The sequence below is a fragment of the Onychomys torridus genome, chromosome 3 (assembly GCF_903995425.1).
Source record: "Onychomys torridus chromosome 3, mOncTor1.1, whole genome shotgun sequence".
In the NCBI taxonomy this organism is placed as follows: Eukaryota; Metazoa; Chordata; class Mammalia; order Rodentia; family Cricetidae; genus Onychomys; species Onychomys torridus.
Window position 1 is genome coordinate 4,714,168 of NC_050445.1, and position 23,771 is coordinate 4,737,938.

At 40.3% G+C, this 23,771-nt stretch overlaps 1 protein-coding gene across 1 annotated transcript in view; it reads left to right on the forward strand.

The window, feature by feature from the left end:
• The window catches only part of Rbm33 (RNA binding motif protein 33), a 111,520-nt gene that overhangs the window by 14,690 nt on the left and 73,059 nt on the right, over positions 1-23,771 (forward strand). Inside the window, exons 3-6 of the mRNA XM_036180437.1 lie at positions 3,274-3,322; positions 10,335-10,411; positions 12,925-13,237; positions 16,432-16,551. Of these exons, the coding sequence (XP_036036330.1) occupies positions 3,274-3,322; positions 10,335-10,411; positions 12,925-13,237; positions 16,432-16,551 (559 nt within the window). The remainder of the gene's footprint in view (positions 1-3,273; positions 3,323-10,334; positions 10,412-12,924; positions 13,238-16,431; positions 16,552-23,771) is intronic.

Consider the following 23,771-nt stretch of genomic DNA (forward strand, 5'->3'; position numbering starts at 1 on the left):
GACTGCTTAGTTTTAGATAGTCTAACCCTTTGTGTTTTATGTAAATGAATATAGGTGTAGATGTTGTTCACATTGAAGTCTTAGTGTAGGGAGTAAAGGTATGTGGAAGTCTCTTGTGTCTGTCCTGTACCTCCACTTCTGGAGAACTTAAAGTAGTCACAGAAGTTGCTGTAATGTGTCTATTAACTAGGAAGTCTTCCAAGGCACAGAGTAGACAGGAGATTTTCATCTGCCCATTTCCAAAGTCATTACCTGCAGCAACTTCTGCTCCTGAGCATTGTTTTAGAATAATTTTAAGTCATAGACTCTTAGGTCAGTTGTGTTTAACCTTCCATAGTTATTCTCTTAGTGGTGGTCAGATTGTCCTAATAGTCCCTCAGTTGGCATTTATCCTGGTTGGCTCCTAAGTCTGTCTGATGTTAGGATTTGTAGTTTGGGGCAGCTTCCTTCCTTCCTGCTCTGCTGTGTGAGGCAGCCTGGTTTTATTACTCTCCTCAGTGTGGGTAGCAGTTGTCTCTGTTTGTGAACCAGCTTCTGTCCCACATGGTCTTCAGTAAGATGTTTGCACATTCAAGATTCAGTGTTATGCACGTTTTTGATATTATTTAAGCATAAAATACCTTCTGCCTCCTTGCATAATGGACAAGTTTAGAAGTTTGGAAGAGTGATTGTTAAGAAAACCTGCTCTAGTGTTGTATCAGTGGAGATTTGCAAGAAAATACCATGATGCTGGCTCAGCATCTGAAAAAATTTTAAGTTCAAGCAAGACAGAAACACATTGAGAAGGTCTTAACTGAAAATCATTTGATGAATGCTTATTTAGAGAGCAGGCTTAAAGAATGAGGAGGACGCCCAGAACACAGTAGTTCCTACCCAGGCGCCATGGTAAGGCAGGTCTGGGGAGCCAGGAAAGTTGTAGTGGTGGTGGTGGGGGCTATCCTTATACTGCCTTCGATTGGTGGTGATGATAAATCTTCCTGCTTGGTGACATTTCCGTAGGTGCTTTCCATTAGTCTGATTGAAACCAGAAGTGGGACAACTCTTGTGAACCATTCCTGGTGGACATAGTCTTAAGTCCAGAATGGGTTGAAAGGGTCTGGAATGGACAGGAGCCAGGAGGGCAGGAGACTGGGCTTTCAAGCAATGGCCATGCTGTTATACATAGACCAGTGACTGACAACTAAACACATGGTCATTAAGAATTGGTTTCCTATTTTCAAATGCCTTTGCTTATTAGCAAAAGTTGCATATTCTTTGTGTTTTTTGGGGGGGGTAATTTTGAACACCTCTCTTATTACTATCCCAATTAGTGTTTCCTGGGAACGTGGTGTCACCTTCCATTTTTTCTTTACTTAAAGCTGTGGCATGGAGGTATGCTTATTTTCAAAGAGGTACTAGCATGGTTTTTTTTTTTTTTTTTGTTTGTTTGTTTGTTTTCCGGAGCTGAGGACTGAACCCGGGGCCTCATGCTTGCTAGGCAAGCGCTCTACCACTGAGCTAAATCCCCACCCCCACTAGCATGTTTTTGGTCGTGTAGAATCAGGTTCTTAAATAGGGCATTGTCTAGCAGCCCATTTTCCTGCCTTCATATGTGGAGTGTAACAGAAAATAATCAAATGCCAGATGTTATTGGCTTTAGAATATTGGAAGGAACTGGAAGCAGCCAGAAAGGTGGTTTTTTTGTTTGTTTCTTTGTTTTTGAGACAGTGTTTCTTTGTGTAGTTCTGGCTGACCTGGAACTCTTTTTGTAGACCAGGCTGGTCTTGAACTCACAGAGATCTACCTGCCTCTGCTTCCCGAGTGCTGGGATTAAAATTGTGTGCCACCACTGCCAGAAAGGTGGTTTTTAAAGTCCTTGCTTTTCATCTCTTTCTTTTGTGTGACCTTTGGCAGGTTATTTAAGGTCATGCCCACATTTCTATTTGTGAAGTGAGGGTATGAGACTAACTACAGGGTAACTTACAGTAACCAGAGCCTACCATGTGAACTAATGATTTGCCAGGCTATTTCTAGTTCTGAAAGGCCCTTTATGGGAGTGTGCTTTTCTCTTAAAACTCCATCTCTGCACTGTTAGCTCCTAGTATTAGTTCAGCAACCTGCTAAAATAGTAAACTAGTGCTGGTGTTAATCTCAAAACCTAAAGAATTTGTTAACCAGAGCCTAGTCTAATGGTAGCCATTTTCACTTATCAAAAATCTTGTTTTGATGTGTTTTCTGTGCCTTGGGGGCCAAATGTGACATACTATTACAATATGTACTTGGGCTAAGAATGGAGAAGCAGAACTGCTTTGGGAACAAAGGGAACAGTGGGAATGGGGAGAAGAGGGAATACCTTATACACATGAATGGAAGTGGCCTTACATAACCCTGAATAATAGAAAAGATTTAGAAAATGAAGTAGAAAGTATTTCAAGCTTCTTGATGTGTTATAGATTCCCTCTGGAGCCTTGAGAAAACCTGCTCCTAGTCACTTCAGCACAAAAGCATGCTGGGAGACCTGGCAGGTGACCACTGTGGTTTCCACACCACACTCCTTAGTTACTGCATATAATTTTATAGCATAATTTTAAATTTCGTTCTGTAAAAGATGTTAAAAAATTTATGTGCTCGTGTGTGTGTGTGTGTGTGTGTGTGTGTGTGTGTGTGCGTGAGAGAGAGAGAGAGAGAGAGAGAAAGAGAGAGAGAGAAAGAGAGAGATGCCCTTAGAGGCTAGCAGGGAGTATTTGATCTCCCAGAGCTGGAGTTGAAGGTGATTGTGAGTTGCCTGACATGGGTGCAGGGACAGAACTCTGCAGAAGCAGGAGGTGCTCTTGACTGCTGGGCTGCTGCTTCACTCATTTATTTTATATTCTTTTGGTTTCTGGTAGTTTAGTGAGTATCGGATGACTTCTTGTGGGCTTTTTCTTCTGATTAATGATATTGAGCAACTTTTTTCATTTACATCATAAGTTTTTAAAGATAGGAGAAAGCTTAGGTGTTCCTTTGTATATATTTCATATTTTGCTGATTACTGAGCAGGTACAAAGGGATTAAGTACTCTACTGTGTTGCTAAGCTTCAGCTTAAGTCTAATAAGCCACCTGTATTGAGCCTGACCTTAGCTGACAAAGACTTGTCCCGTGACCTTGAAAATATCTTTATTCTTCATGTAGAGGAAGGAAAATGTAGTATAGCTACCTGAAAGTTCCCACGCCCTGGAACCCTACTGGATTTCTGAGTGACTTCTCATTTTCTATTCTAATAGGAGTGACACTTTGCATTTGTCTTTCCCCAGTGAACTGGAAGATGACTTGCTTGGAGAAGATTTACTGTCTGGCAAAAAGGTAAAGAAATAAGGTCACTTAGAAGAATTATTTAATTGTACCTAAAACACGAACACATAGGATGAAGTTAAAGAAAGCTGAGCATAGACCAGAAGTTTGTAAATGGAGTGATTGTTATGTTGCTTTAGCACCTCACAGATACTCAGCATGTGTTTGGTCCTGTAGTTACTCCTCCAGCTCAACAGAATGACTGCTCATTAGTAGATGCTGTCAAAATTATTGTGGTGAGCAAGCATTTTGGTTCCTACTGTGTCCAGTGCACTCTAGCAGGTATCAGAATTGGGACAACAGTAGCATAAAACATGTGCTTAAAGGAATGTAGCATTTATAGTTTTGATACTTTACATTGTAATTATAGAATGCACTTCCTGGGAGTATTCACTGATAACTTAAAGGTAAATTTGCCAATTTATACTATATGCTATATAATAGAGCTGTATATAAATATGGCGAGACATTCTCATAGAAACTTTTCTGGACCTTTTTGGTTAAATACTTTGAAGCATTATCTTTAGTATGTGTGTATCTGCCTAAAACAAACATCTAATCTGTTTCATAAATCATGTGGAAAGTAGAAATGTGAAGCAAGAAATGAAAGTGAAAATTTTACTTTCCTTTTTTTAAATGTGGGTGCCTATGGTGATATTTTATTTGTACTGAAATGTGATTTTATTTGTATGTTAATAAATAAAGTTGCCTGGGAGTCAGAGCTAATAGCAAGCCATAGCAGAAGTCAGGCGGTGGTTGTGCACACCTTTAATCCGGATCACATGACAGACAGATCTCTGTGTGTTCAAGGATACAGCCAGCATGGAGACACACGCCTTTAATCTCAATACCAACCATAGAAGACCTGGAGGTCTGTATAGACAGACAGTGAAGAGGAGGTCATGTGGTTGGGTTTACAACCAATGAGAAGGCAGAACAGAAAGTCGATAAAAAGACATATACAGAGGAAGTAGGTGTCTTTTGGAGAGGAAGGATGGCAGTGGCAGGAAGGGTAAGAAAGGGTTTTTGGCATCAGCTCTTAGCTATTGCTCTGACCTCTTGGGCTTTTAATTCTGCATTTGGTTCTGTGTTTCTTCTTTAATAAGATGGTTACATCTACAGGTGCCTGCATGTTTGGGTATGCTTGTATGTGCATGTCTGTGTAGAGATCAGAGGTTGACATTCTGCATCTCTCGCAGTCTCCTTAGTTATTGAAGCAAGGTCTCTTGCTGAACCTGAAGGTAGCTCATTCAGCTAGTCTAGCTAGCCCTTGGGTTACAGTTGGGCCATCGTGCCCACCTAGTTTTTGCTTGTGTGCTGGGAATCTGAACTATAGCCCTTACACTTGATTGGCAAGTGCTTTATTCACTGAGGCACCTCCCCAAATCCTCTAAAGTGAGGTTTACTAAATAGTTTAAAAACATTTTCTGTTTTCACTTAGTATTAACATAATTATTTTAAAATGGTATTTGTGAGTGTATACAAGTGTTTGTAAGAAAGAGATTATGCATATACATGTATGTACGTGTGTATGTTCATGTGTGCATGTGGAGGCCAAAGGTTGCTGCTATTTGTCTTGTTCAATTGTTTGCTACCTTGTTTTTCAGACAGGTTTCTCACTGAACCTGGAGCTTACCATTTTGGCTGGACTGGCTGGCTAGTCAGGGAGTTCAGGGGATCTTCTGTCTCAACCTCTAGTAGTACAATTCTACTACTACACCTGACCTTCACATGGTGCTGGGAATTAAACTCAGGTCTTTATGCCTGTGTGGAAAGCACTTCATTAAGCTTTCTCCCAAGGTCCTCAAAATTATTCTTTATACTTCATTTTCAAGTCTTAAAATTATTAGGGCACGCATTGTCAAGAACTATACTGGAGCTCATTACACTTGGAGTTAAGACTGTTTCAGAAAGTATAGTAGACTTGGGCTGTGGGTCTATCCCCGTCCTGCTCTCTGGCTGTCTGTTAACTCTTAGGCCTCATCAGCAATTTCTCTAGTAATTGAATGTGACTTAAGGTTCTTCCTGCTTCTATTGATTTTTAGCCTGTGTCCCCTCTGGTTTTGGGCTGATGCAATCTTCCCCAATTTGACACATTTAACACATGAATCCTGGGGTATAGTTAAGCAGTGTCTAAATCATAGCAACTTTAAAAACACCAACAAATGTTCTTTTAAATTTTTTTGAGATTTTAAAGATAAGTACTATATATACAGTATTCCCACTCCACCCTTTCCCCCTAACAGCTTCTCTGGTATCTCCCTCACTAAGATCCTTTCTTTAATAATAATAATAATAATTATTATTATTTTTGGTTTTTCGAGACAGGGTTTCTCTGTGTAGCTTTGTGCCTTTCCTGGAACCACTTTGTAGACCAGGCTGTCCTCGAACTCAGAGAGATCCTCCTGGCTCTGCCTCCTGAGTGCTGGGATTAAAAAAGCATGTGCCACCACTGCCTGGCTTTAATTATTATTGATAAATACAAACACACATATGTATGATCTGCTGAGTCCATATAGCTTATATGTATATGTGTTTAAAGTTGACCACTTGGGATTAGATAACCTGTCAGGAGAGCTTGTCCTGTGATTCTTTCTCGAGCAGCCATTGCACTTCTTTGTTTTTGTAGAATGGGGCCTTGTGAGAGTTCCCCCATCCACGTTGGAATGTCAGCTGGTTATCATTGTGAGGGTCTTATTTAGATGACCGTATTGTTCATGGGTGCATCTCCCTGACATATATAGACATTGTCTGATTGCTAATGTCCTGGTCCTCTGGTTCTTTTAGTCCTTTTACTTTTTCTTTCCAGATGTTCCCTGAGCCTTCAGTCTAGGGGGATCATTTGGGGATGGGTAATCCACAGTCAGTTGTTTTCTGAATTTTGACCAGTTGTAGATTTTTGTAATGGTCTTTGTCAGCTGCTAAAAGGGTCATTCTTGATGAGGGGTCAGAGCTACATTTACTTGTGAATAAAATAGTAGGTTTTTAGAATGAAGTTGGGACTTCCACTGTGTGCTGGCTGGTCTGTGTCAACTTGACACAAGCTGTTATCTGAAAGGGGGGAAACTCAGTTGAGAAAACGCCTCCATAAGATCCAGTTGTAAGACATTTTCTTAATTAGTGATTGATGGTGAGGGCCCAACCCATTGTGGGTGTATCCCTGGGCTGGTGGTCCTGGGTTCTATAAGAAAGCAGACTAGCAAGCCATGGGGAGCAAGCCAGTAAGCAGCTCGCCTCCATGGCCTCTGCATCTGCTACTGCCTCCAGGTTCCTGCCCTGTGTGAGTTCCTGTGATTCCCTTTAATGATGGACTATGATGTGAAAGTGTAAGCCAGATTATCCTTTCCTCTCCAACTTGCTTTTTGGCATGGGTGTTTTCATCACATTAGTAAAACCCTAACTGAGACACACTGGTTTAGGAAAGTGGAAGTAGTAGGTCCTCCTCTAGGGTCCATGATCTCACAGCTACAGATCAGTTGTCTGGTTGTACAGTTTACGTGCTTGAGTTTCCTCCTATTGAGTAGGCCTTAAGTCTAATTAGGTAGTTGTTGGTTACCCTTGAGGTCAAGTGCCACTATTGTACCCTTGGGTATGTCTTGCCATGCTGGTCATTGTTGTAATTTGTAGGTTTTACAGCTGGGTAGAATTTTTAACTACTTTTCTCCGTTGACAGTTTAGATGGCACCTATAGATACCGGGAGAGCTATTCCTCAGGGAGGGGTCTTCCTGGTCAGTCCTAACTTGATTCTTTCAAGTTTTCTCTTGCAAGTATATGATGTTTTCAGCAATAGGGTCTTACCTTTAAGTTTTGGGAGGCGACTAAGGGTGATAGCAGCAGATTATATTGTTTAGGGAGTCTCTTTAGATTCCCCTGCCCAACAGATGGAAGGGGGGTTTCCCATGACTGATACTGCTAGATAGTTCATGGCTCTTGGAGGAGCATTATTACCCCAGTGGAGTAATTTCATCCCAATTATTTACATATGCATGTATGTACTGGCTATATATGTATGGTTTTTTGTTTTTATTTGCTTTTTTTTTTTTTTTTTTTTTTTTTGGAGACAGTCTCTCTATATAGCCCTGTCTTGGAACTCAATATGTAGATCATAGTGATGGCTTCTAACTCCAAGAGCCTGTCTCTGCTCCCACCACACCCAGCAATATATGTGTGTTTTTAGGTAAGCATAAAATACTGTTTCTCTTCGACTGGTTCAGTCATCTCTCTCTTTCCTTCCTCTTTAGTGTCATTCTCCTTTTCCTCCCTCAATAAAGCTGTCCCCCATTTCCATTTCCCCTTCACAGCACCTGTGCTGTACTATCCCTCTCTCCAGTACTCTCGCCTCACCTGACCAAGTAATAGTACTTGGCTGGTTTCTGTGATTACTCCAGGTTGTCTGCTCATGTTAAACTCTTCAGTGGAAACTCGAGTTTATAAGGAAGAAGAGAGAATGGTATAGTTCATTCTGATGGGGCTTTTTCCAGTGTCATCAGTGTTTAGTTAGAGGTGGTCTTGCTTCAGCATTACTCTCTCACTCCTTCCTGAGTTATTTTGAAGGGTACTTAAGATAGGATGTGTGGTTTTTTTTTTTTTTTTTTTTGTGGAGCCGAGGATCGAACCCAGGGCCTTGCGCTTGCTAGGCAAGCACTCTACCACTGAGCTAAATCCCCAACCCAAGATATGCTGTTTTAATGCATAAATCTTAATGTGCTTTAGTGGTCTTTGGAAGTCAGTCAGGGGGTAGTTCTGGTCTCAGGGTGTGGGCATTTCAAGATTTTTTTTTTTTTATATTGCCAAATTGCTTCCTGGAAATATTTGATTAGCTTTTGTTCCTAATAACAGTATGTGGCTTGGTATGTCTCACCTTCCTTTCCCACAGGTCTGATGCTGCTTTTAAAAAAAAATCTTTGTCAGTGTGACTGATCTTAATGATTGCTGGTTAATTCATAATTATTTGATTTCTAGTAAGATTTAGCACTTTTATTGCTCTTGTCTGTGACTGCACTGGGTGCCAGCACTATGCTTTCCGCTAGAACAGGTGGAAAGAGGTATGCTTTCGTAGTGGCATGTAGGCCGTCATGACAGTGCAGACTATCTAGGGCTGGGTTTTAATTGTGTTGAAAAGGCAAGGCTATAAACTGAGGAAGGGAATGGCTGAGGTGGAGCTAGGCCCCTAGTTTGTAAGTCCTTTCATTTGTTTTACTCTGGCATCACCTCATGTCTGGACAGGTATTCTGATACACCAACGAGTCTCTGTCTTAAGTACCAATGTCGGAAGAATGTTAGAGGACCTTTTTGTCCCCATCTTTAAACCCCTGGTACCCTGTGCAAAGTTCTCATTCTCAGGCCTTTTGGAGGCAAAGGATATCACAAGCATTCACTGCCACTCTGTATACCTTGCTTGGAACCTGCAGGCTTTGTTTGAGCAGAGTTCTCCCAGCCTTTCTGCTTGCCTGAAAAATAGTTCACAGCAGTACAGTGGGATGTGCTGAAAACCATTTCTGGTTTGGTCTAGTTTCCCCTTGAGGAGTAAAGCTTTTCCAGAGGAGTGGGTGTTGGTTCGCTGCTTCCACTGTTCTACTCGGTAGGCTCACAACTGAGAGAAAGACTCAGTCCTGAAAACTGAGATTTGACCACCCCTGGGACCTACCACAACATATATTCCATTTAATTTTGTTGTTGTTTGTTTGTTTGATGAATTACTACTGGGATGGTTTAGGAACCGGTAGTTGGGAGTTTAAACACACAAGTGCATACATACCCACAGAATCCCCTTGTAGTTTAGATACGTGTGCACGTGCACACACGTGTGTACACAAGTGGCCCCTGAAGTTTAAACCTACGGTACACACAGGCATGTACATACATGCTTCACACACAGTGAAGCAGCCCTCCTTGAAGTTCACTGAATTACCAATTTTTAAGCATTTCCTGAGGTTTTATTTGCTGAACTGGAGAGTAAGCTTAGGCTTGTTCATAGCAGGCATGGCTACTGGTTAGTATCTGCTCCACTGTCAGAACTGGCCCTTTTGAGTGGCTGGTTGTATCACTAACAGCAAATTTATTTTGGGTCTGTGAATTGCTGTGCTTTGTTCTCATACAGATCTATCCTGCTGTGTTGGAAGCATGGCTTTAGGTAGCTTACTTGATTTCAGAGCTAGATGAGGTCTCATGAGCTAATAGTTTCCTAGAATTGTTTTTGACTAACAGCAGTACTGTAATAAAGAATACACAGTGAAGTTTAACCTATTTTGCAAGCTGTAGATGTCAGACTGATTGTTCATTTAAGGAGTAGAAAATCAGGTCAGTTTTTCTTAGAGAAAGAGAGAGATCGAGAGAGAGAGAGATTGACTACCCTTTGGAAGGGTATACCCCATTTAGACTTTGGAATGCCTTTAGTAGAAGAGGAACATTGAACCACTCCTCAGTCTGTATATTGAGACATGTTTAGCCAAACCTAGAATTTGGAACTCTAGCAAATCACTCTGCTGCCTTTGTGTACTAATTAGGTGGTGACAACACTGAAAGAGCTGAGCTGTTCTTAGTATTTTCCTGTCATCTATATGGGAAAGTTCCCTAATTAGTTTAATTTCCGATGCAGTGACCTTACAAACAGCTTGTACTGGATTTGTATCTCTTCATTTTTTTAAATTTTTTTTTTTAAACTTCAGATTTTTGTTAGTCCTTTTAAGGCCATTCTTCTTTGAGTATTTTGGTGGAGAAATTGTTTAGCAGATTCTCTTCCAAGGATGTTTTACCTAATTCTTTTTATCCTAGAATTAGAATAAATTGACCATTATACTTGTTGCTTGATACTTACTTGCCTGTGGCATTTCTCAGGGGTTAGCCAGCAGGCTGTCTGTGGGCTCACTGGATTCTCTGTGGCAATGCCAGACTGAACAAACCTGAATGACAAGAGGTCAAGCAGCTAGAGGGTTAGAAACAACCCTCTCAGGGTAAGCTTGTGCTTGGTAACAAGTCTTTTTATGGGAATGACACATTAATTAGGTTTCTTGTTTTAATTAGAATCAGTCGGATTTGTCAGATGAAGAACTGAATGATGATCTTCTACAGAGTGATAATGAAGATGAAGAAAATTTCAGGTACTCAATATTGAATCATTAAAACTAGGCCATATTTAAATCAATGGGAACTGTTTATATACTTTGTAATTATAATGAGTAATTGAATAATGGGGTATTGGATTTCTAACATACATTACATTCTGAGTGAGATATTGGTATATTCTGATATGGAAGCCATATAGAGTGTTCTTATAAATAGATAAGTGGCTTAAACATACGTTATTCAGAGCAGTTTGGGAAGGCTTAGTGTTTTGTCTGCTTGGAGTTCGTGGTCTCTGACATGATGCAGGTGAGATTGATGTTACTTTGTTTTCCTTTCAGGCAGTTTTTTTTTTATTAAATATATTAATTTATTAATTTTTTTTCATTTTATATATCAACCCCAGTTCCCCCTCCCTCCCCTTCTCCCGCTTCCTCACCTCCCTCCCACTCTACCCCATCCACTCCTCAGAGTGGGTAAGGCCTCCCATGGTAGTCAACAAAGTCTGGCATACCAAGTTGAAGGAGAACCTAGCGGCCCCCCCTACCCCCCCCATTCTATCTGCTGAGCAAGGTATCCCATACAGGGAATGGGTTCCAGAAAGTCAGTTCATGCACCCGGGATAAGATCCTTTTTATTGATGCTGCTCTAGAGAGGTACTTTGGAGATACTCAGAAAATTTTCTAGTTTTAGGAAGAACCATGGGGAAAATACACACACATCTCTGGGTTATAAATATGATTGCAAATAGATCATATAAAGGCCATAGATTTGAAACTTGTTTTCCCACATAGTTTGTGGCTAAAAGTATAGTTTTATTTTACCAGTGAGATTCTCTTCTTTGATATAATGAATTATATTTTGATCTTTTGAATGAAGTTGGCCTTGAAATACATCTTTGGAGTTTGGCCAGATGCTTGAAGTCTATGGTGTGCTTAGTTTTGCTGTATAGGCTGCTTGCTGTAAACACAGATTTACTCTGTGGTCTTTGATTTAATTTATTTTTAATTAAAAAATTATATCTAATATTTTACCTGAATGCATGTCTGTGTGCCACTTATGTGTCCTCTGAGGTCAGAAGAGTTCCTCTGAAACTGGAGGTAAAGATGGTTGTGAGCGACATGTGGGTACAGGGAATAGAACCTGGGTCCTCTGGAAGAACAAGCCAGTGGGGGTCCCCCCCCCCCCATTCAGGGTTTCTCTGTGTAGCTTTGCGCCTTTCCTGGAACTCACTCTGTAGACCAGGCTGTTCTCGAACTCACAGAGATCCGCCTGCCTCTGCCTCCTGAGTGCTGGGATTAAAGGCACCAACACTGCCCGCCCAAGCCAGTGTTCTTAACAGCTGAGCCTTATCTCCAGCTCCTGTATTTGAACTTTTACCTTGAAATGTTTGCCCTTTAGGACTTAGTGATATAATAGGTATAGTAGGGGTTTTGTGACATTAAGGCCTTTTGCTATCTAATGAAGAAATTGCCAGTTTGTTTGGTTTACTTTTTGAGACAGATTATAGTGTAGTGTAGACTGTTCTGTAACTCATGCCAATACTCTTTCTTCAGTATCCTGAGTGCGGGGATTATAGACATGAGCCACCACAGCTGGTGGTGTATCAATTATTTTTTGCTAATGTATTTGTGATTAGCATACATTTATTTGAACATTGAGATGTACTTTGACACAGATTTTTGATTTGATTTTCTTAGAGAAGAGCTTACAATTTGCATCATACATTTTTAAAAAAGAAACCAAATTGTTCTCAATATTCTAATTGTGAGGGCTGGAGAAATGGCTCAGCAGTTAAGAGCACTTACTGATCCTGCAGAGAACTCTTGATTTATTTATTTTCCAGCACCTATATCAGGCTACCCACAATCATCTGTAATTCCAGTTCCAGGGGATCCTGTGTTCTCTTCTGGCCTGTGGGCACCAGGCTACATGTAATGTACATACTACCTGCAGTCAATCAAAATTTAAAGAAGTCTTATAAACAATCCTAAGTATGATTTTTCTGATTGAGTTGTACTCTTGCTTTCTGCAAACAGTCATACTATCCAGGTTCCATCTGTTTCATTGTATAAAAGTAGTTGCTGGACACGGTGGCACACGCCTTTAATACCAGCACTCGAATGTCAGAGGCAGGCAGATCTTACAGAGGCCAACCTGATCTACAGAGTGAGTTCCTGGATAGCTAGGGCTACACAAGGAAACCCTGTCTCAAAAAAACAGAAAACAAAACAAACAAAATAGTAGATGAAGATTCAAAGTGTTTAGGTTCAAGTCTTGGATGTTTGACAGCTAGACCAGCTACTTCATTGGGCTGACTTCATTCTTTAGGTCAGGTCACAGAGCTGACATGTGGAGATGCTGTCTGCATTGTAGGTCAGTGGCCTTGGGCCATTTGGAATCTATTGCAGCTATATTTTCATGGATTGTTAAGAGAGTGTACTCACCCAGTAGGATGACTTGTAACCAGTGTTTACAACTCAATCAATTATGTAATGATGCAGCTTTGTGTTTCCTCTCAGTATATCTTTTATTTGTTTTTTCTTCCTAGTTCTCAGGGTGTCACCATCAGCCTGAATACCACTTCTGGCATAGTTACATCATTTGAGCTGTCTGACAATACCAACGACCAATCTGGGGAACAGGAATCTGAGTATGAACAAGGAGAAGATGAGCTAGCTTACCACAAACCCGAGGAACAAGAACTGTATACTCAAGAGTACCCAGAGGAAGGACAGTATGAAGGCCATGATGCAGAATTGACAGAAGACCAAATAGAATATGGGGATGAGCCAGAGGAGGAGCAGCTGTACAATGATGAAGTGCTAGACATCGAAATCAATGAACCTTTAGATGAATTTACAGTGAGTCTTTTCTCTTTTGAATGGCCAAAGATAACATGGCTTCCTGCGCTTAGGTTTCTAGACTGATTTGAAATCTGTTTACCTCCCATGGGAAGGAGAGAAATTAGACCTTATTATCACTGTCTGCCAGTTTCTTTATCAGAGCTATGACAAAGTTTGTGTTGACAGCTTGTTTGGCCAGAGTTAATGCTCCTTTGTCATTCTGGAAGGCTGCAAAGAATTGTGACCTTGAGGATTGCACCCTAAGGAAGAAAACAGCTTTGTGTGGTGGAGGCACACTGTCAATGTTAGAAGTACTTAATGCAGGGCTTTTATCCAGGCTTTAGACAAGATCTGATAAAGTCCTTCTAAGGTGAAAAGATTATTGACCTGCTAAAGACATCTTTAAGGTGCTAATATTTCACAGTGATTGATGTCCTGTTTTCATTCATCCCTTTCTTACTGAGAACTGTCTAAACCTGAATAAAGAGGTTGAGGTTAGTTTAGAAAATGTCACACATAATTTGTTATCTATAATCAGCAAGCTAAGATGGTGGTGGTCTTTATTTTAGAAAGATGGCTTTGGTAGGTAGTGTTTATTTTTATTAAACACCAGGAAAGAAAGAAGTATTGGTGTAAGATTGGTCATCTGTCATAATGGTATGATATCAGAAAAGGTTTGTGTTTTATAAAAAGCACCTAATGACATTTATGCTGGAAAGATGTTATTGCTGCATTGCGTAATGCCTAAGGGTTTCATTTCATTGGGGTCCCATGAAAGCAGAGTGGAGGTGGGGCTGCTCAGATGGACTGGAGGTGTGTAGCATCAGGGCTGGTAGAACCTTGTTGGTAGGAGTAGCACTCTCACTTGTGGTGTCATTGTTAGTGTGTGCTTGCATTTGAGGACAGCAGCCAACAGTTGATAAATCTTGGTCACTTATTTGTGAAGCAGCCTGCTTCACAAGGGGTTGGTGATGAAGAGCCTGAAAATATTTAGTTCAGTCATGACTGTGCTTTGATGTCTCAGGAGGTAAATGCTTATTCTTCAGAAAGTATGTATGGTTTGTAGTCAGTAGAGTCATGAAACAGCGTTATGGAGCCTGCTGTCTGTGGTCCTATAATGGTGTATTTTAGTAATCAGCCCTTCAGTAGATGGGCAGCGTCTTCTGATAAGTTTGTGCTTGCTTATGTGAGACCCTGTAATTTAAAAAGTTTGTTGATTTAGCCCAAGGTCTTTTGAAAATGTACCTGTTTTCTTGTAGTATTTGACTCTTAGTATTCATTTGTAACATTATCTGTTCACTTCTTGGCTCCTTTACTCTTTAAATCAGCACATCTTTACTAACGGATAGCCATGTTAATATTGTTGAACCATAAAAAGCATGGAACGTGTGTGCAGGGTGAGTTTCCTCAGCCACTTACTTGGTTCTTGTGGTCTTGTGAAGAGAGAACTTACAATCAGTGAGAAATTTTCCTCTTAAATATTTTGTTGTCCAACTTAGGGCCACATAAAGTTCCAGGAGTAATACAAAATCCATTTAAATAATTCAGCATCCTGTGGTCCAAGATTAAGGTACTGAAAAGAGTAAAATATTTCAATTGAGACATTTATAGAACTCTTCATTAAAATGAAAGTTTTTCAGAATTAAAAAAAACTCAAAAACTTTGAAATTTTATTTAGAAATTCTGAGTGTGCTAGTATTTCCCAGCTGAATGCTCTATGAACAGTGGCTGCCTACCTTACTATTTGGTGTTAGAGCCACAGCTATCGTTTTCTTTCTTCATGGAAACCACAGTGGTAGTGTCTGAAGTGACGGCCCTGGGTGGGAAAAGATCAGAATTAAGCTGTGGAATGCTTTGCTCTTGTCCAGCAACCAGGCCTTGGCTCAGACTACTGTCCCTGATGTGCATATTGTCTTTATACCAGTAAACACATGAATAGATGGTGTCCCATGTACCCTAGGGGTGTGTAGTTTATTGAGTGATTTAAACTGGTTCCTTGTCCCAGTCAGAATTTGTTAACTTGCTCTCTAAAGCCAGACTAAACTCTGAAATGTGAACCCACAAGCATGGGCTTTCTTTTGAGAGCCCACCTATAAAAACATACATTTGGTGCATAATTGGTAATAGAATCTTTAAGACCACAGAGTTTGTAAACATGTTTCTGTTACCTGTGAAGAAAGGGAGATCTGAGGAGGTGTTGAGAGACTGGTTAGCAGAGCTCTGGAGGTCTATTCTATTGTGTTAAGTGAATTTTGCAAGCATCGTTGTTGAGCATGATTTTTATTTTATAATCTACGCTGGTAGCCCCAAGAATTATATTGCTCAGTAGCCAACAGAATAGTGTTTGTTGGTGACATTAGAGTGTATTTACTCTGAAGTTAGTACCAAATGAGATTTTTTTTTTTTTTTTTTTTTTGTAAAGCATTGTTTTGTAAAATTGAGTTCAAATTTACCATTTGTGTAGAGAGTAGCAGACTATCCCATTGTGTTATTTGGCTATGTTAATTTGCATCTCTACTTTTTGATGGGATGCTAATGATTTTTGTGCAAAGTGGAATGCAGTGTTAGGATCATCTTGAGGATCAGGTGGGTCAGCTCTCCCTACCTTTTTACTTGTTAGTAGTGCCAGCAGCAGTCTGCTTTCTTTGCCAGTGTGGTGATCTCCAGTCGCCTTGCCTGCTACCCTGTCTAAGCCCAGAAGAGACAAGCTTGCCTACTGATAAGCCCTAAAGGCCATTTACGAAAAACTTGGAATCATCCTTTCACCCAAGAGAAAGAAAGGCCTGATGAAGAATCCACTGTAGTGTAATGTCTGAAAAGCACTTTGCTGTGTCAAATTGTCCCACTCCTGTTGTCTCTGTTGGCCTTAGGTTGTTGAGGGGCATGAAAGTCCAGCTTCTGCTTCCAAGCTCCTCAGTAAGGACACAAGCCTGGCTTTTGACAAGCTTTTTTCCTTTGGGTGTGGATGTAAAGGCTGCTCACCAGGGGCTTGGTTCTGCAGCTGAGCCATTGTCACTCTGCTCATCTCTGGACCACCATGTACGCTTGGTTTGTATGACCATGCAGAGGAAGCTCCTACGCTGTGCGCTCAGTTAGGGCATCACCACAGTAGCATGTGTGACAATAACTCCGCATGAATCGTACATGAAAAGTGGTTGAAAACACCCAAAAGCTTTGTGAGAAAAATGTTTCTTCTCTTTAATGGCCGTTAGGATGAAGAATACTTGCAGGCTTATGGTGGGCAACAAGGGCTGCAAGTGCGGGAAGACTGTGAGGCTGAAGATGACTTAGATGAGATTACTGATTCCCAGGTTGCTTCTGAGACCCACGAGGTACTTGTTCAACTTCTACAGTTTCCTGAGTTTCTTTCCTTCCAGATTTAAAATGAGCGTTTTTTTTTTTTTTTTTGTTTTTTTTTTTAAGTATTAGTGAAAAGTTGATGAGTCTGTGAGTCTGTGAACTGTGCATTATGATAGAAACCCAAGTCTGTGCCTAGAGAAGTGAGATGCGGTGCCTGGTGCCTGTGAGAAGTATGTGCCCTGGATCAGTAATGCTTGCCTTTTTAAATGTTTCTTTTTATTATTGCATGTTTATGGTGTATGTATGTGTATGTATGTGTGTGTATGTGTGTGTATGTATTTGTGTATTTGTCTACGAGTGTCTCTGCATGCCACACGCATGGTCAGTCAGGGCAGCCTGTAGAGTCTCCTCTCCTTCTACCTTTTGTGAATTCTGAATGGTCAAACTCAATTCACCAGGCTTGTATAAGTGCTTCGCCTGCTGAGTAGAGCAGCTGGCCCGAGTGGTAGTGTTGAAAGTGATTTTTAGAGTTGACTTGCAAAAAAGTGTGATTTCAGTACCTTGAAATCAGTGCTGTAATTATCTTAGTTAGTTAATATTAGTTAATTTGGACCATTATTCAAGAAACACTGCAAGGTTTTCTGTTTTAGGTTCTGTCTTAGGTGTTGAAGAAACAAACAGTGATGACCTAGGTTTCGGCCCCCAAGGGACTTGCAGTCTGACATAGGAGGAAGTTGCTAAAAACTACCGTTACACACAGCAGAAAGTGATAGCTCGGGCTGGAGAGATGGCTCAGAGGTTAAGGGCACTGACTGCTCTTCTAGAGGTCCTGAGTTCAATTCCCAGCAACCACATGGTGGCTCACAACCATCTGTAATGAGATCTGGCGCCCGCTTCTGTATACATAATAAAAAAATAAATCTTTAAAAAAAAAAAAAGAAAAGAAAGTGATAGCTCCTGTGTTGGGGAGGGTCCATGTCTAAGGCTATATGGAAGAAAGGACCTCTGAAGTACTCTTAAAAGAACAGTGGGCCTCTGCTAATTCTCTCACTGAGTACTTGTAGGCACGGTGGCTTGGTCTATAATGGCAATAAAATCTTCTTAGCCCTGGGAACTTTCTTAAAACTTAACATTTTTTTCCTCCAATAGTTTTTTTAATGCTCTTTGCTGCCTGCCAGAGAAAAGTTACACAAAAACCAGTGTTTCCTGGCTTAAGCCATTTTATTACTTTGGGTGTTAATATTAGGACTTTAGAAGACTACATTTTCTTTTCTCTGTGAATACTGGGTGCAAAACAGGAACCTTTCCCTTAAGCTGAATTTGGACTTTTTCTTTTGTACTTTGTATCTCACTCTCACTCTGAAAAATGAATTAAAATTTCAGGAAAAAAATAAAATTAGTATAAGAGACTTATTCTCCCTGATTGTGGAGTTGCAGAAGAAGGCGTCTAATCCAGGGATCATGGCAGAGTTGAAGGAGACCCAGGTTGCCCATAGCTTTCAGTATCATTCTGCCCACGACACTGCTCACCCAACTTGCTCGAGCCTGCAAGGATGATTGCGATAGAAATCAAGAACCCCTGAAAGCAGGGAGTAGAGCTGCTGGGAGGCCACCAAGGAAGTCTTTGGGCGGTCAAAGATTGGAAAGGAAAAATTTGGTGCGTATGTCCTCGTGGATAAACAAATAAGCTATAAGCACATGAAAATATATTCAGTAAGGTAAAGATTAAACCTATTTTAATAGTGGCAAAACCTGAACTCATTGGAAGACGTGGTCTTCCTTTGTTGGGGAATAGTTACTAGAAATGTCACAACACCACATCTCTGGGTTCTGCATATTTTGTGAGCATATAACTACTTGTTCTTGGTTGTGCTTGTGCTTGTGCACCCAGTGACCTTGTTGAAAGAAAGGGTCTTCTTCAGGGCAGGTCTGTTTAGATTAGAACAGAGGTCCCACAGGTAAGGATACATCCTTAAACACAGATCCCTCTGGACATGATCAAAGGGTCCTGGGTGAGCAGGTCCTCAGGGCAGTACTGCTGCTGGGGAGGTGACTCATGACTCAGCCCACTTACACCAAGTCCTGGTCTCCTCACATCTTCCATGAGTTTGTGTTAGACGGCTTTGCTAGCTTTCAACACCCTCATTGTCATTGACAGGCTCATCAACCTTGAAGCATGTTAGTTTTTATTCAATACTTCTACTTTAATGAGTTTATTTAAAGGGATACTCTAAGATGGATTCAAAGCCCTAGTACTTGTGTGTGTTGGCAGTGTAAACATTCCATTAAGTCACTGTAGTGGCCCCATAGGAGAGGAACCCATGTCTTCCTTTTGCTGTCCAGCATGGGAAGATATGTCTAATTAAGTGAAAAAATGCTAGGTGATATGTTTTGCTCTCAGCTCCTCCATGCTCTGTATCTAAATTGCTTGTAAATCTAAAAATAAACAGTCAAAAGTCTGAATGAAGATAAAGTAGCCAAAGTGATTGATTTTAGACTTTGGGGTTGTTTAGTCATGACTAGAGTTTTATGTTAATTCCAGTATTGGAGTATTATAGACAAGTGGATCCTGGGAGTTCACCAGCCAGATAGTCTAGCAGAAATAGTGATTTTTGGATTTGGTGAAAAGACCCTGTCTAAGCCTGCGCACAGTGTAATAGTTTATATTCAGTGAATCAGTCATTTAGATATCAAATGATTAAATTTTTATTCATGTATAACCCAACTTACCATCTTGTCAGCAGCTGTGGGGTGCAAGCCAGAGACACAGCTCTGCACAGCCACCTACAGAAGCCTGATTCCTTTTCAGAGACCTCCAGTCAGGTGAAGCTGGGATTCTTGACTTTACCACAAGAAAATTTCAGGATAAGCCAGTATGAAGCAGAGTTGGAGACCATTGAGAGACAGATTGCACAGTTAAAAGAAAGACTTCCAGGGAAAAGATTAAGAATCCCTCCTGGCATTAGTCACACTGTATTATTATATGTCTTTATAGGAGCCACATACCCTTACGTTGGCAGGTTCTTCAGGGTTTCAAGTGATGAAGTAATTGGAATTGCTGATTGAGTTAGAATGTTTTCATTGTAAACTAAAATTAATAGTGGTTTTTATGAGACTCTCGTAAAATATCTGGGAAAGGAATAGGACAAACTCAGGGCCTTCAGAGTGATTTATGTTATTTTAACTTTCCTTTTTGAAAATAGCTCTATATAAAAGGAATATATTGTGATTCTGTTGGTAAATCTTGGTAATTATGCTAGAATCCTTGATTTGCCACTAGTGATACATTTCTCCCAAACTCCAGAATAGGGCTCCTTTCCTGTCTCAATGTTTCCATAATTCCCCTTGCCTTCTGTCCTACCTTTACTGTCATTGATGAGGGACAATCCCATTACCCTCCAAAAAAGGCAAATTCAGCTTAAGGGCAAGTCTCTTGTTTTACACCCAGCACTCACAGAAAAAAGATTGGAGTGGTTTTCTAAAGCTCTGATACTAACACCCAGTTAGACACCTTCTTCTACAACTGCACCATTGGGTTGAAGAGTCTTACACTAACGTACTTTTCCTCTGAGTTTTCATTTATTTCATAGAGTGAGAGTGAGACACAAAGGACAGAAAGTCACATTCAGCTTAGAGGAAAGGCTCCCGCTTTACAGCCAGTGCTCACAAAGGTAAAATTGGAGTAGTCTTTTAAAGCCTTGATATTAGCACCCAATGCAGATAAATGGCTGAAGCCAGGAAACACTGGCTAACACTATTGTTTCTCCCACCCGACTTGATCAGACTATACTGGAAGTTCATCTTGTGACTAGCTGCTCCCCCTTTGTTGGTTTTTGTGGTGTTGGAAATTGAAAGTAGAATCTCAAGCATGTTAATAAACAAGTTTGAGCTACTACACCCATAATCTTATGTTCACCTATTTTTGCTTAACATAATTTTTAATTAATTCAAGTACTTACATGTAGTAATAGTTATTTTGTTTATTGATACACCTTATTGGCTTTTTTTTCCTTTTGTTAAATATTGGGTTGTTTCTAGTGTTTTTTGTTGTTGTGTTATAGATGAATGTTCACCATTTTGTGGATATACATTTTTGTTTTGTTGTTAGATATTGGTAGAATTACTGAACTACAATAGCATGGTGCTGATTTATTCATTCATTCGTTTATTTTTTATTTTAAGGTAATTACCAGATTTTTTCCAAATATGATTATCATTTTATACCCTTCATCTGGTGGAGAGTCCTCATTGTTGTTCCCCCTTCTTTGGTATCAGTGTTTTTCTTCAGCCCATCAGTTGCTGTATCATTGTGGGTTTTGTTTGCATTTCTTTGATGGCTATGATACTGAGTACTGTTCATATATTCTTTTGGACTTTATATAGTCCATGGGTTTGGTTTTAGCCGCCTTTTCTTTAAAGTGAGTGGTCTTGTTTATATAAGCTACAGAATGTATAAGCTCTTCATTGAGATTATTATTTATACATTTGTACTCTACATAGTATAGTTGGTGCATATGTTCTTAGTGTCTGTTATTGAGAGAGGTTGCTGGATAAGTGTTTATATAGTCTAGATATCAAGTCCATTGGTAGATAGATACATGGTTTGTGAAAAAAAATTTTCTGAAGCTCTGAATTATATCTTCATTTTCTTATATTTAAAAGTTTTTTAAATGGGATCAGATGTGTTCAGGTTGTAAACAAATTTAAATTTTTAATAATGTCTTTAATGATATAGGAGTTTTGCCTACATGCTGGTGTGCCATGTGTGTACAGTACCTTGAAGGTCAGAAGAAAGGTCATCAGACCTCCTGGGTCTTCTGTTGAGCCATCTCCCCAACTCCCAAATTTAATTTTTTAAATTAGAACATAATTTGGATGAAGACCAAGTAGTTTTGTGACCTAAGAAAATTTTGACTACCCCATGATTATAAAATCAGCTCCCTCTTTTCTTGTGGAAGCTTTGTGTCATATTAGCTAGTGTTAGTTTAGAGTTAGAGGCTGCCTTGTCTAGTAGCATCTGAGGTACAAGAGTAATCCATTGGTTTTAAATAAAAATGTTTTTCCAGCTGTCCCACTGGTTTGCGGTAAAGGCTTTACTGCCCATCAAATCAATGTAGTTTTGTGTTGTCAGCTGTCTTTTTTACCCTCAGGCTCTTCTCCATTAATTTGTTTTTATAAAGTCCGTATGTTAGCACTACAGCAGTTGGAATGATGGAACCCGAAACGAGGCAGTGTAAACCCACCAAGTTTATTCTTTTCTAAGATTCTTTTATGTAATGGATTTGTTGATATCTACTAGAAGTCTGGATAGGGTTTTAATAGAGATGACCATGTATCTCTAGATCAAAATGGACAAGTTTATTATTTTAAGTTTTAAAGGCTTTATTTTTATATTGCTTTGCTTTGCACGCAAGTGTGTGTTGTTATGTACACAAGAGTGTGTGTGTGTATTTAGTTATGTACACAAGAGTGTGTGTATGTTTAGTTATATACACGAGTGTGTGTGTGTGTGTGTGTGTGTGTGTGTGTGTGTGTGTGTTCGGTTATATCCAGGAGTGCAGGTGCCCATGCATACCAGAAGAGGTGTATGATCTGCCAGTGCTGGAATTACTGGTGGTTGTAAATCACCTGATTTGGGTGCTGAAAACTCGGTTTAGATCCTTTGATAGAGCAGTGTGTACTTTTAACCACTGAGTCATTTCTCCAGCACCCAGGGTAACATTTTTAAAAATTATGTTAATGAAAGCATTTTCCTTCTTTCTCTGTAATCAGAATCCTTTTATTTCCTTTGCCTTACTGACTTGTAGTGCAAGTGCTATCTACAGCAGAAGACTAGCTCCAGAGCAGATGTTTCCTACCTTACTTCTAGTGCTAGGAGCAAGGCACTAAGTGCTAGCTTAAAGTTTTGCTTTCAGATTGAAGATGTTCTTTTTCATTCTAGTTTGCTGGTGGTGATTTTCTAATGAATACCTAATTTTACTAATTCCCTCTTTGTATCTATAGTAATTTTATGGTTGTTAGAACTGCTGCAGTAAAGTATTTGCTTTGGTGGACATGATGGCTTCTCTGTGGCCATATTACTGAGTGTGGATCCAAGAGTTGGCTTCCCTGGGAGCTTGTGAGGAATGTGACTCTCAGGTGCCACTCTAGACCTCTGGAGTCAGAAGCTGCTTCTGAACAGGATTTCCAGTCACTGGTGTAGATGTTAACACAGAGCAGGCCTGCCTGCTCATGTAGAGATAGAGTAGGGACATTGTGGCATTGGTACCTAGAGGGCTCATCATAGATACCACTCACTCTGTTTTCAGATTTGTATACAATGATACAGAAGAGGTAATGTTACACTAACAAGAATGTGAAATTCTAGGGCTGCAGAATTCTCCAGCACGCTGAAGCTCACAGCACTGAAAAGCGAAGTCATTAGACTGCAAGTGTTAACCTCCGTGTTCAGCATTTGGCTTCCTGGAGCTGCCTCTGTTTGTACTACTGTCATAGATTCTGACTTAGAGTTAGCGCCTCACATGGAAGATGTTTAGCAAGAAAATTCACAGTGATTGTCTGTGGGTTTAGCTTCTTGTGTATTTTCTAACAGCGTGTCTTTGTTTCTTTGAAGAATTAAAAATCGTTCATGATAATGGAGAGGCAAGCTGCATTTTTTTATTACACTGGTAGAAAGTGTTTAAATGAACCCTATATTCAGTGCATGCCAGTCTTCATCTGCCAATGTGCTACTGAGACTGACCTAAGAGGGCCATAGGAGCTCAAAAGGAAGAATTGTATGAAAAAGTTTGGGTTGGCACTAGAGGGGTTTGTAAGGGACTCTGCTAAAATAAAACTTGGTTTTGTTTGGTATGAAGAAGTGGCAGAAGGAGTGGTTTGTCTTTTACTGGTCTCAGCACTAGTATGTGGTAAGTTATTGGTAGACAACAAGAGTGAAGTAAGTAGGAAGGGGAGGGACAGCAATGGAGAAGTGTTGTGAAGACCAGAACACTAGAAGCAGCCACAAACCTCAGAACGGACAGCGACAGCGCTGACGGAAGGGCAGAGTCTGTGGTTAGGGGCTGTGGCCTCTTACGCTTACGTGGGTGAAGTGGCCATTGCGGCTCCCAGATGGACTCCAGTGTCACCTAGTGGTGTGGCCTTAGAGACGCTAGCTTACATTGTAGTCAGTTAGTACAAGTTAGTTGTGTGGGAACTTGGTTGTGTGTTCCGGACTGGATGGAAGGCAGCAGTGATGTTGAACTGATGTCTG